The 13,977-nt window shown below is 45.8% G+C and overlaps 1 protein-coding gene across 2 annotated transcripts in view; it reads right to left on the bottom strand.

The window, feature by feature from the left end:
- stxbp5l (syntaxin binding protein 5L) overlaps positions 1-13,977 on the bottom strand; it is a 325,667-nt gene that overhangs the window by 152,369 nt on the left and 159,321 nt on the right. For both annotated transcript variants that reach the window (XM_056289509.1, XM_056289510.1), the window contains exon 4: positions 146-246. In XM_056289509.1, coding sequence (XP_056145484.1) covers positions 146-246 — 101 coding nt within the window. The remainder of the gene's footprint in view (positions 1-145; positions 247-13,977) is intronic.

The raw sequence follows: 13,977 nt of genomic DNA, 5'->3' as shown, positions 1-13,977 counted from the left end.
GTCAAAAATGTAATTTATTTCACCGACCTCATAAAATGTCAAAACAAAAACTATGTTATGGTGTGCATTTGTGTCCAGTGTGTGCGTTTCCTTTGCATGCACATCATGTGGATCCATATGATCCGTGTCCCGGTGTTGCGCTTACCTCTCTCGGTTGAATTTGAGCGAGTGCAGGACAGCTGGCCGTCTCTGACGGAGGTTCCAAAGGTGTAGCGTGTCATCTGCGCAGGCTGTGACCAGCGCCCCCTGTAGTCCACAGACAGAGATATCGTTACAAAAATCGCCATCACACCAGCACCTGTGTAAGGCAATTGCTGTCCCGGCTGCACGGCGTCACTGCACTGAGAACTGCTGAGCAAGGCCATGTCAGAAACGGGGCTGACGAATGCAGCGGGTGGCGCTGTCTCAGATCGATACCCGGCTCTCGGATGTGTCACTGAGCACACTAATGATAAGCCTTAATGAATCTTAAACTGAGAAGATGGCAGAGAGGCGAGAAGAGTTGAACAGGAGAAAGTGCAAGCAAAGTGTAAGCAAAAAAAAATGCATGTATGCATGAGAGCGACGGGAGGAGAAAGAGAGGGATTTGCATATATGTGTGTGTGTGAGGTATGCGGTTGTGGACGTGCAGTGAGATTATTGTGGCTAGTGTGTGTGAGTTTGTGCGTACACCGATACCAGGTACAAATAGCCTTTATGTCGATATGTTGATACATGCAGGGTAATTTTGTGCTGGTGGACGTACTGCTGCACGTGTAGATGCCAGCAGAGAGGAGACTTGCTCCCGAGATGGTGAGGATACAAGTTGATGTTGGGGGGGGGGGGGGTACTAAAACACAAACACACAGCACAAATATTCACAGAACGATGTGCACATATATATGTACACACGCAAATAAACATCATTACCACCACCAACACAACGGGCACACACAGATGACAAAGATGCACGCACACACACACACACACACACACACACACACACACACACAGAGTTCCTGCTTTCAACAAGCTGTGTGCGCGCTAGCCATTGTCGTAGCACGGAGAGAGCAGAGCGCGGCTAGTTTTTTCATGGTTAATTCACCAGCCGCTTCCCTCTGGCAGCGCGCGACGACAGCAGATGGGCGGTCAGTGTCATCCCTCACCGGCCCAAAATTGACACGTCAACAGTGAAAGGAAGTCAGATGAGGCTGCCGCTCCACATCACAGCGCTCGCTAATTCATTTATGTTTCCCTACGGTCCTGCGAAGGAGGATGTCTGTCTTCCAGCCCTTGTGACTCACTGTACACGAGCACTTCCTGCTGGCTCATCACTGCCTATCTGGGCAACAGGAAACGAAAGAGGCTTCCAACTCCTCGTCTTGTCACACAGTGCATTCGTGTTGATGGCTTTGTTATGACTAATGTTTGTACCGGCTATGCAACTACAATCTGGTAGAAGAACCCAAAATGAAACAGGATAACACAAGACAGGCTTGCCGAGAGGCGACGCGTCCGCTGAAGTTTCAGTTCGACACTGTATTGATGCATCCGCTTCCGGTGTGGGAAGATGGCGGCGCGAATTCACTTTTGCAGCGGCCCCACCCAGTACCGGTGTGGGAAGATGGCGGTGAGAATTCACGTTAGCGGAGGCCTCACCCAGTACCGTCCATGCAGTGTCTTTGTCCACGTCTGCATCTAAATGTGTCTTCATTTGATGGCTGAGGGAGCTGGCGCTGGATCGGCTGGGAGAGCTTGGTCTGCTGCAACCTGTGGGCCCAGGGACCACAGCTCTGCCTGGAGCTGTGCCCGAAGAGGAAACAGTGAGGGCAGTCTGACAGGATGCGGAAGGGCAGGCTAAGCTAACTGCTAGCCCATGCAGACCAGCAGTTCCGATAACACCGAGGGTGGTCTGGCGGCAGCCCCGCCTAGCCTTGACTGTGTTTTTAGCGTTGTCCTGTGGTGTGCGGGGAGGTGTGTCAAAGGTGTCTGGCTAGGAGAGCTGGCGTTGGATCGGCTGAGGGAGCCTGGTCTGCTGCATCCTGTGGGTCCAAGGACCACAGCCCTGACTGGACCTGCACCCGAATATGAAACACCGAGGGTGGTCTGACAGGATGTGGAAGCGGGGCAGGCTAAGCTAACTGCTAGCCCATGCAGACCAGCAGTTCCGACAGTCATCCTGGCTGGCGTTCGTTCTCCTGGACAGTGATTTTTATTTATTTATTTATTTATTAGTTTAGATATATGTGCTATTCTGTGATGGACTGGTGGCCTGTCCAGGGTGCCTCCCCGCCTGCCGCCCAATGACTGCTGGGATAGGCTCCAGCATCCCCGTGACCCTGACAGCAGGATAAGCGGTTTGGATAATGGATGGATGGATATGTGTTAGTTTGGCCATGTGTGTTCTTGTAGTTTTTGGACATGTGTTTGTGTCTTTGCGTTGCACTGCTGTGGGCTGGGGCAAACGATGTGTCGTTTCATTTCATGCACTTGCGCGCATGAGATGAAACGACAAATAAAGTGTTTCCGATTTCTGATTCTGTATTGACTGCTCAGAGCTGTGCATGCTTTCTTTCAGATCAGGAACCTTCAAAACCCAATACCCAAACACAACATCAATCATAGCGTCTTGCCCTGCAACCCAGGTCACAAAGAAAAGGGAAAAAAAAGCCAATGTATCTATTTACAGTTCGGAAATAAACACATAAAAAAAGGGGATGACGATCCACAGCTTGTTTCATTCCCGATGCACAACCCAGGAGCCCAGCCCCGTGGGAGCAGCACACACAACTGCCACTGTGTGGTACTCACTTGGCAATATGGAGGGCTTTTTTGCGTCATATAAACACACGGGCATCAGATGGGATGATCATGACAGGCAAATGACTAATTAAAGAGGACACTGGTTATCCGGTGTCTTTGTTTTGATGATGATGGATTTAATTAGCTGCAAAGGAATGGAGCCAGCATGGTGCCGCTATGCAGTGTGAAAACTGGGATGGGGGGGGGGGAATTGGTTATAGATTACAGATTCAATCATGGTAAAAAATGACTCGATAGACTCCAAGTGTGGCTATGAACCTAACTAATCCACAGACTCTTAAATCTTGGTAAACATTTCTCTCCTCTCACTCACTGATTGTATTAGTATTTCTCTTTCAGTGTATGTGTGTGTGTGTGTGTATATATATATATATATATATATATATATATATATATATATATATATATATATAAAGTAAAGGCATGTTTGTGGTTTTATATATCAAGCATTGTCAGCTTTCTAAGGGGCGTCCGGGTGGCGTGGCGGTCTATTCCGTTGCCTACCAATCGCCTGTTCGAATCCCCGTGTTACCTCCGGCTTGGTCGGGAAGCCCTACAGACACAATTTGCCGTGTCTGCGGGTGGGAAGCCGATGTGGGTATGGGTTCTGGTCGCTGCACTACCGCCTCCTCTGGTCAGCCAGGGGGAGGGGGAACAACGTGATCCTCCCACACACTTTGTCCCCCTGGCGAAACTCCTCACTGTCAGGTGGGAAAAAAAAGCAGCTGGTGACTCCACATGTATCGGAGGGGGCATGTGGTAGTCTGCAGCCCTCCCCGGATGGGCAGAAGGGGGTGGAGCAGCGACTGGGACGGCTCATAAGAGTGGGGTAATTGGCCGGATACAATTGGGGAGAATAAGGGGTGGGGGAAGCATTGTCAGCTTTCTTTATCTGTTTTCAGTGCCAACAGACCCTCTCCTTCACATCTCACATAGCCACATCTGGAAGTCCTTTGCTTGATTAATGCTGGGATCAGACTACATGAATTATGACAAATTTCCAGCACTGGGTCCAATTATGAATGTCGGGAACTACGAACGAGCGTCTGCACCCCGTGTAGTGTGACATAATCAAAGAACAACAATGTGGCATCTGGGATGCCCCACGATACCCTGATGAAAAGTCTAGCGCAGTGGTTTTCAAAGTGGGGGCCGCGGCCCCACAGGGGGACGCCAAGGGGACCTCAACAAACTGGAGGGAAGATGAGGGAAAATGCTAAAAAAAAATTTGTAAAAAATAAATTGAATTATCATGTATATTATGATCAAATATATTTTATAACAAAAAATGCTTATAATGGAAAACAGAAATATTCAATATAACGGAAGGATTAAAATTTGAAGTATAAATGTCATTATTATTGCATTAACAAAAGTAAGGAAATATATTCGAAGGAGTTTTTTTTCTTCTTCTTCATTTTAACATTTGCCGTAGTATTGCCGATGGGTTTTAAAGACATCTTGCCAGAGGCTAATGCTATTTGGGAGGCCTTGACATGGAAAAGTTTGGGAACCTCTGGTCTAGCAAGTCAGAATTTTTTTGTATTTTCCTGCCTAGTCTGACGTGTTCCTTGACGTTGACCAATAGGATGCACATAATATGTAAACATGGCAAAGAGAAAGACATGCTGCTGCTGCTGCTGTTGTCAGGCGGAACGATGAAACCGAGGAGGGGTTCGTTGAGCAGTGGCAACAACACCCCTGCCTTTTATATGTTTCCTCAAGGGAGGAACCATGACCGAGTCAAAAAAGATAGACTGAGTGTTGGTGAGAAATAGCGGAGGCACTTCAGCAACCCAGTGAGTAGCTGGTTAAGCTATGCTAGGTTAGCATTCCCCCGTAGCACTAGCCACAACAGTGTTTCAGAACACAAGACCACCAGCATCATACGCTTCTGTAGCCACGACTGACAGTTTCTCGACCCTCCTCGCCGATTATCTATGAACTCGCACAAGGTCGTGAAAGGCAGCATAAAATGACTGGTCGGGGTCATGCTTGTAGTGTTGCCAGCCTCCTGTCCAAGTCACGGCAAGAATTTATGGCAGTATGGTTAACTAATCTGACCAATCTGGTGGCCACAATGAAAGACAAAAAATATCACGTAGTCTGACCCCAGCATAATAAAAATCAGGTGCCGAATTTGTGATCAGTGAGGCGGAGATGATTTATTGTATTCATAACTAAAACGAATAGACTAATTGTCTTATTCTTTCTTAAATATGAGGAACGACCTCATGCTGTAATAGAGCCTGTAATGGCGCCTGTACCTTCTCCATCTCACTTATAAACAAACACATGACAGCTATCTCGGAAAACCTTATTTGCATTTGAGGAATGGGGGGCATTTATGGAACCAATTCATTAATCCCCCAGAATAATTAAAATAGTAAGAGGGAAACAGTGAACGACATAACTGCTCATGCATTTTATTTGTCCAATACGGCATTGGTCTCCTATCCTGTTTAAGGTGGGGCCCCCTCCCTATTTAACCCTCTACCGCACACATTTTGATGGTACATGATACAAAAATACTGCACATCATTTCTTGTTTCATTTTGGGACATTTTCTTGACAAAACTTGTTTTTTTTTTTTCAAATGTTGCGCTTTGGGTGGTGACCAAAAGGGTGAGATCATGGATACAAGCAGCTGAAATGAGTTTGCTCCGTACGGTGTCTGGAGTCAGCTTTAGAGATAAGGTGAGGAGCTCGGACATCCGGAGGGAGCTCAGAGTAGAGTCGCTGCTCCTTCGCGTCAAAAGGAGCCAGTTGAGGTGGTCCGGGCATCCGATTAGGATGCCTCCTGGGCACCATCCTTTGGAGGTTTTCCGGGCACGTCCAACTGGGAGGAGACCCCGGGGTAGACCCAGAACTCACTAGAGGGGCTACATGTCCAATGATCCCCCGGGAGGAGCTGGAGGGCGTTGCTGGGGAGAGGGACGTCCGGAGTGCCCTACTTAGCTTGCTGCCACCGCCACCCAATCCTGGAGAAGCGGCTGATAAGATGAGATGAGATGGGGGTTTTTTTTGGATCCCCCCCCCACACCTCCAAATATCTTTTCGTTGTGTGCGACAATGGGGTCTTTGCACCTCCATCATCAGGGGCAATCCAGCCGTTAGTGGCAACACACACACACACACAGAGTCGGCCTCCTGCAACTGAACGTCAGTTCCCGAGGCTGCAGACTGCTCAAGCTCTGCCTGGAGCTGCACATTGAGCGAGTCCCACACCTTACTGGACTGTTCTTGGATATTTTCTTTACCATTCGGGTTGGTTGCCAAGAAAACTTTCCGTTGCCTGAGGGAACCGCTGCGCAGTAGAGGGTTAAGTGTTACTGCCATTAGCAAGAACATGCCACCATTAACCACTGTCAAAACTGACTGATGGGGAATGAGTTGATGATGAGACATCAAGTACGGGCGATTAGGATGTCCAATACGAGCTTTAATTTCCTTCTTTTTTAATGCGTCTCTGCCCTGCCGAGGGATCACTTTTGTCTCTTTCAGTTTCACTGCTCACCCTCGTGTGGCTTCACCCTCCCATCTGAATATTCTTCTTCTCCGGTGTCCTTCAAGCACGGTCTTACCAGACTTTTCTGCTTTATCTTTTTGGTTTCACATTCATCCTAATGCTGCCTTTCTCTAACAGGCACTTCCTGATCACACCGACCCGGCTGCTAATTCCATGCAAGAATTTGCATACGTGTCTGTCTTTCTGTGTCTTGGTCTCAGATCTGTCTCCGCTGTCACTCATCTGGCTGATAAACATTGAATAAGTGTGTACACGTTTTCCACCTGGGTGTCCATTTTCCTGTCTGCCTCTTTGGACCAATTTGAGCGGAGGTGTGCGTTTGTCTGACACCTGTCTGTCTCTTTTTTTTTTTAAAGATCATTTTTTGCCTTTATTTGACAGCGATAGTAGAGAGAGACAGGAAAGGCAGGGGAGAGAGACGGGATGACAAGCAGCAAAGGGCCCGGGCCGGGTTCGAGCCCAGGCCGTTGCGGTAGGGTCTCAGCTTTACGTGGTACCACTCTACCAGGTGAGCCAACGGGGTGCCCCCCAACACACGTCTTTCTATATGATTCACTCTCTTACTTTGACAGCATTCATTTATTTGTATACCCCGCTTTCACGGAAGTAACAAAAGGCCTGTTGGAGCAGTGGGCACATCCAAAATGATAAGACCCTCCCTTTCAAATGTTGACTGACAGGGGAAACTAAAACACACCCACATGGCTTCATGTGCTGCTGTGATTGCATCTGTTAGCTTGTGGGTTTTTGAAATAAGGCGGCTATTCAGCGTATCGAAATGAACCAGAATTGGATCCAGAACACAAACCTGAACTTGATCAGCCTCCAGTTTGAGGGTCGCAGGGTGTTAGTGAATGGCAAGTTGTCGTTATTTACAAGAGTTTTAGTCTATGTATTTATTAACTGGCTGGCTAGTGCTACAAGCTGTTATGCTGTTTGTAAGGGGGACTGTCCATTGTTCCAATGGCCCATTATTCCAAAACCCCAGTAGTCCCAAAAATGTTCCATTGGACCACTTCCCATATGTCTGACCATAGGCAGTCTTGAGCATTGGGTGGTTGGGGGGGGGGGGGCGTTTCAAGAGCCAATGTGGGGCCCTACCCCACAAAAAAAAAAGACAGAGGATTCAAGCTGGTTTGCATCAAGAACGGCAGAACCGTTGTGTGGGCTGTGCAAATTGTGTGACTGCACAGGGCCTCACGCCTTTATGGCCTAGCACGTGGCCTGCAACCCTGCAGTTTCTTTTTTTTTTAATATATAAATTGTTTATGACTGTTCTTGACCCAACATGCTTCTAAAATGAAATTAATGTGTCAATTCCATTATGCATAGTCAAGGTCACATGAAAAAAAATATTCAGGTTTTTTTCAGTGTCGATATTGTGTTGTGACGTAGTGCGTGCTCCAGCCTGCTGCTCGCTGCGAGGCAGAAGAAGAAGAAGGGGAAACAATGTCGGCCGCATGAGAGCGTGACCGATTTATTAAACATGAGTTGGGTGCTGAGAAAAGGGGCAACATTTTTTTTTTTTAAAAAAAGAAGCAAAAATTTTAGAAGTCACTGCGAGGATCTCTGGATAAATCTGCCAACACTTCCAGAGATGTGGTGAACAGCTATATACATGTGACTGTGGGCTGCATGTAATGACCAGTCGGAAAAATAATCTAAAATAAATAATGAAATGCAGGCTATGGACATGAGATATTGAATTGTAACACACCGTCATACTTCAACGTGCCAAAATAAAGTGACAGCTGAGCTGACTTGACGATGTACAGTTTTACAGTTGATTTTTTTTCCCTTTGAAAGACTATAATAGCAAAAAGTCATAGCTGCGTCTATGTGCATGATGATGCTGTGTTATTCTACTTATTAAAAATGTATCACACCGAGATGGCTTGTGCAGTAGAGCTATGTGCATGTAACCGTGATTCATGCACATGCATGTCAATGAGCAGAGCCTCACACGTCAAGTTTGCACGGCAACCCCCCCACCCCCCCCGCAACGGCCCTGAATAACGGTATACCATCTGACTTAAACTTAAATGCATTTGCGCACTTTCAGCATCATGGACAGCTTAACAGAAATAATCCAATAATTCCCTTTATTAGAAACTGAAACAATGATGCTTTTTGAATGAGGAGAAGTCTCGCCCTTCTACTACTACTTTTGTCACTGTATTAGGGCCAATACGGTATCCTTTCTCTCCAGAGAACTCACAGTGTATTTTTTTCCGTTCATTCGATTCAGGCGGTGCACAGACTTTTAGACACAACGACAACGGCACCGGCCATTATTGAAACCCATTATTTTCAGCGGCTTTCGGTGCGCCGCAATGGCTTTTCACCGCGTCGAGTAAAGTGCAGCGCCGAGCGCTGTGACGAATACCCCCTGCGACTACAGATGACATCACTACTTCACGCATTATGATTGGGTAGGGGCTAGTTCAGTTTAGGAACAGCTGGAAAGAGTAGATTGATGTTAGACGCAGCTCGGGCCTTTGGCCCTTGCGCGCGTTCGCTCGTCCATGACCCCCCACCCCCACCCCCACCTGCGATCCTGAGCCTGCGGACTCGTTCCTTAGATGCAGCTCGGGCCTTTGGCCCTCGCACCTTTACTAACCAACTCTATGTCAACATGGATTGTACAAAAACACACAGCTAAATAACTGTAAAGCTAGCGTTAAACAACACTAGCTAGCAACATAATCTGTGACGTCACATGTAGTCGAAGGACCCCCGAGTCGATATTGTACCCGAGCCGAAATGGAACCCACACCGGTCCTACACATAAAGATGCTGTTGTGGAAGTTATTGAAAAGTGTCACACCGATAGTAATAACTGTGACGTAGTGGACACACAGACTGAAACAAAGGAAGCAGAATGTTCTCCGGAGGAGGAACGTGAGAAGTTGTTCACAGGCTCTTCTAATGACAAGGATAAGGGGAGGAAACCTGATGCTGTGCTTCAGTCTTCTAGTGAAGCGATAGAGGTTTCTCGTCAGAGTAGGTGTCTGCAGTCAGACGAAAGTGAAGGTGATGAGGAGTCTCTAGCTTCCTCACAGACGTGGGCTGACAAAAAGAATAGACGCTGTTTAGTGAGTATTAAGAAGTTCCTGCAGGGTGCTAAGGGAGCTAGAAATGTTAAGGCTGAGAAAGTGTTCCCTGGTTTACAACCGGTCTTTGAGTCAGTGGGGACTTTTCTGAGAAGTCCTGGTGGTTTGAGAGAAAGCTTTCACCGAACAAGACTTATTGTCTAAAAATTTTTTTTAATGTATCACAAGTTGTCTTATCAGCTCTGTCGATTTTTCTCATCACTCACTTGCAACTGTTTCTGTCTTTATAAAATGTGTAAAACCCAATAGTATTTACTGACATTTTAACATGGCTTTACTAGAAGATAAAGATTTCAAGGATGCGTTTGTCTGTTTCTGGAGAACCCACCAAAGTATAAAGTCAGATTGTGTGTCTGTACAACAGTGGTGGGAAATTGGAAAAGTCCAAATAAGACAGCTTTGTCAACAATACACTCGGAATGTCACGCAAACCTTAATGAGTTCAGTGAACGCTCTGGAGTCTCAAGTAGAGGACCTCTAAGACTTAGCTGGCGCCACAGGAGACCGACACCATACTGAGGCACTTGCAGTGAAGAAGTCTGTTTTAATTAACCTGCTGGGTGTTTCAGCTCAGGGGCCTCTGGTCAGGTCCCACTTTCAAAATGTAGCCCAGATGGATGTCCCATCACACTTTTTTCTTTGGTCTGGAGTGTAATAATGGACAGAAGAGGTTCATTCACAGCTTAACATCTGACACTGGGCAGGTGCTGACTGAGCATACTGCAATTTGTAAGTGTGCTGTCAGTTTTTTTTTTTACAGTGACCTATTTAAAGTGAGCATAGAGAGGAGCAGACAGTGTCTCAAGGCTTTTACACTGATCTCCCTCAGCTTGAACAGCATAGTAATGTAGAGTTGGAAGCAGCTCTCTCCTCTGGTGAACTCTGTGCTGCTCTGCAGAATATGCAGAGTGGGAAAGCTCCCGGAATTGATCTTTCTGCTGGCAGTGCTAAATGATAGTCTCGCCAGAGGGTGTCTGCCATTAAGCTGCAGGAGGGCGGTTCTTATCTTACTGCCTAAGAAAGTTGTTCTACAGTCCATTAAAAACTGGAAGCCTGTGTCACTGCTTTGCACTGATTATAAGCTCCTCTTAAAAGTGTTAGCAAGCAGGCTGGGTAAAGTGAAGTAACAAGCGATTCATTGTGACCAGACCTACTGTGTACCCGACAGGTTGATTTCAGATAACATCATTCTGATTCGAGACGTTTTAGAGATCCATAAGGTGTTTGGCCTCAAAGCTGGTATCACATCAATTGATCAGGAAAAAGCTTTTGACCATGTTGAGCATGAATATTTATGGCTCACGGTTAGTGCCTTTGGTTTTGGTTTTATTAAAAAAAATTAAGGTTCTGTATTGTGACATTCAGAATGTGCTGAAAATGAAGGGTGGTTTGAGCATTCCTTTTCAAATCCAAAGGGGCGTTAGATAAGGCTGGGCCCTCTCTGGCATGTTTTATCCCCTAGCATTTGAGCCTTTGTTACACAAACTTAGATCTGACATTCAGGATATAACTATTCCAGGTTGTAATGCACACTTGAAACTGTCAGCCTATGCAAGATGATTTGGTAATTCTGGTGAACAGGATATTGACATGTTGGTGAGGGAAGTTGTCCAGTTTGGCTTAATATCTTCAGCCAAAGTTAAATGGATCAAAAGCTACTGGAGAAAAATCTCAGTTTGCCTGGGGGGTTGATTTGGAAGATAGAGGGGCTGAAATATTTAGGAGTTTTTTTTAGGTGATTAATTGTCGTTTTTAAAAACTGAGGAAATACTCTTGAAAAAGTCAAAGGTCATTTAGCAAAATGGAAGTGGATTTTAACCAAGATGTCAAGTCCTGATCACTAATAATTTGGTATTGTCGATTTTCTGGAATCATTTGTCAGTTGTTGACCCCCCAAAATAAATTGGTGAAAATGAGGCACTGTCCCTGTCCTTTTTCAAATTTGTGAGTGCTACCCTACATCCTTGGATGTGGTTTTTGAAGTCAATATATAAAATGTTTGTTAAAGTTTTGCACAGGGAAAAATTAAATGGTAAAACTGACACTCCATGGAGAGCTCACTTAGGTCTGAGCGACAGTGTTGTGCCTGAGTGGAGAGTGCTGTACAAACCACCATTGATCAAAAGAGCTGTTTGGGGTGTCCAGGTAACATAGCAGTCTATTCCGTTGCCTAACAACATGGTAATCGCCAGTTCAAATCACCATGTTACCTCTGGCTTGTTCGGGCATCCCTGCAGACACAATTGGCCGTGTCTGCGGGTGCGAAGCCGGATGTGGGTACGTATCCTAGTCACTGCACTAGTGCCTCCTCTGATCAGTCGGGTTGCCTGTTCGGGGGGGAATAGCGTCATCCTCCCATGCGCTATGTCCTCCTGGCAAAACTCCTCACTGTCAGGTGAAAAGAAGTGGCTGGCGACTCCACATGTATCGTAGGAGGCACATGGTAGTCTGCAGAGGGGGTGGAGCAACGACCGACTGAGATGGCTTGGTAGAGTGGGGTAATTGGCCGGATACAATTGGAGAGAAAAAGGGGAGGGGGGGCTGCTGACCTACAGTGGAGGGTTTTACATGGTATCGTGGCTGTTAATCATGGCTGTCAAGAGTCAACTCATTGCGGTGGTAACACCCTTGATTTGGTTTTATCTAAAGGGATAGCTGTTTCTGATCTGAATGTCTTGCCAACTACATCTGCTGTGTCAGATAATTTTCTCATCAAATTTGAAGCCTTATAGGCCTGTCCAGTTAATGTCAGCACATATGTAACTGCCACTCGCCACATTGGTCCCTCCACTGTAGCTGCATTTGGCCAGCAGCTGCCTGAAGCCTTGGCTCCTTTCACTGTGGTAACTGACTCTATTGAAAACTTCACTAGTGACTTAAATGTGGCCCTCTCTAGTCTCCTCTGTTTAGTTGCACCTCTCACTACCAGAGCTACGCAACTAAAGAGGCCTACACCCTGGTTTAATGATGAGACACATGCTCTTAAGCGGGCCTGCAGGAGACTGTAATGTAAATGGCGAAAATCAAAACTGGAAGTTTTTTACCTCTTGTGGCATGAGTGTTTATTGAAATACAAGCGTGCTTTATCTGCTGCAAAAACAGCATATCTCTCTCACTCAATCAGTATTAATAAACATAACCCCATATTTATATTTAACAATGTATCTAAATGTACTAAAATGCAACCGTCTATTAGCTGCTCACCATTTACGGCCCATGAATTTCTAGATTTTTTTCTGCAATAAGGTTGATGAGATCTTAAACAAAATTAGTTCTTCAACTCCAGCTACTCCTGCAGATCCTGTCTTACCAAATTTATATGTATACAATGAGTCACTGACAGTCCCACTTATTACAGCATTTGAGACTCTCTCTCTTGATTTTTTGACTAAGTTTGTGTCAGCTTCTAAACCATCTGCTTGCCTACTTGACCCCCTTACTAGCAAAACTTTTTAAAGACCTCTGGCCTTTTCTGGGACCTACAATGCTAGATATTGTTAATTTATCACTTACTACTGGTATTGTTCCCAGCAGTTTTAAGACAGCTATGGTTAAAACTACACTTAAAAAAACCACACCTCGGGGTCCGCGGTGGTGTAGCGGTCTAAGCATCGGCTTTGTGTCGATGCAGTTGCCCACTGGGGACCGGGGTTCGCGCCTCGGTCTCATCAGATCCAACTATGGCCAGATTCAATGAAGCAGCAATAATTGGCAGCGCTGTCTTAGGGAGGGGGGCAGAGTTAGCTTGTGTTCGTCACATGAATGCGTCTCTGTGTGTGGCGGAAAAAGCAGTGGTTTGGCCTGGAGTCGCCTTGTCATGGAAGTGGCGAGGCGTCTCCTTCGAGACTGTCGGCTGGAGAGATGCAGTTGGTGAACACATGCAGTATGAGGGTGGGTGTTTGAACTAGAATAGGGATCGATTGGCCACTAAATTGGGAGAAAAAGGGAAAAATCAGAAATAAAAAAAAAAAATAAAAAAAAATCCGCACCTCGATCCAGGGTCTCTTAATAACTATTGACCAGTCTCTAATCTTCCATTCTTTTCTAAAGTACTAGAGAGACTTGTGTTATCAACAACTTTCGACCCATATAAAAGAAAACCATCTATATGAACCTTTTCTATCAGCTTTCAGGCCCTATCAATCCACTGAAACTGCTCTGACTAGAGTGGTGAACGATCTTTTACTAGCTATGGACTCCGATTCCACTTCTGTGCTTCTACTACTGGACCTCAGTGCAGCCTTTGACGCCACTGATCACTGTATACTAATAGATAGATTAAATTATAATTTTGGTGTCTCTGGCTTAGCTCTCTCTTGGCTTAAGTCCTACTTATCTGGAAGAACAAATCGTGTCCGCTAGAGTAATATTATATCTAAATTCTCTGGCATTAAATATGGTTTGCCTCAGGGCTCAGTTCTTGGCTGTCTACTTTTCTCTCTTTACATTTAATCTTTTGGCCAAATTATACACAGTTGTGGAACAAATTTCCATTGCTATGCTGATGATACTCAGCTGTATGTGCCTATAAGG

The sequence above is a fragment of the Lampris incognitus genome, chromosome 11 (assembly GCF_029633865.1).
Source record: "Lampris incognitus isolate fLamInc1 chromosome 11, fLamInc1.hap2, whole genome shotgun sequence".
In the NCBI taxonomy this organism is placed as follows: domain Eukaryota; kingdom Metazoa; phylum Chordata; class Actinopteri; order Lampriformes; family Lampridae; genus Lampris; species Lampris incognitus.
The sequence above is the reverse complement of the archived record's forward strand: the minus strand, read 5'-3'. Positions and strand labels throughout refer to the sequence as shown.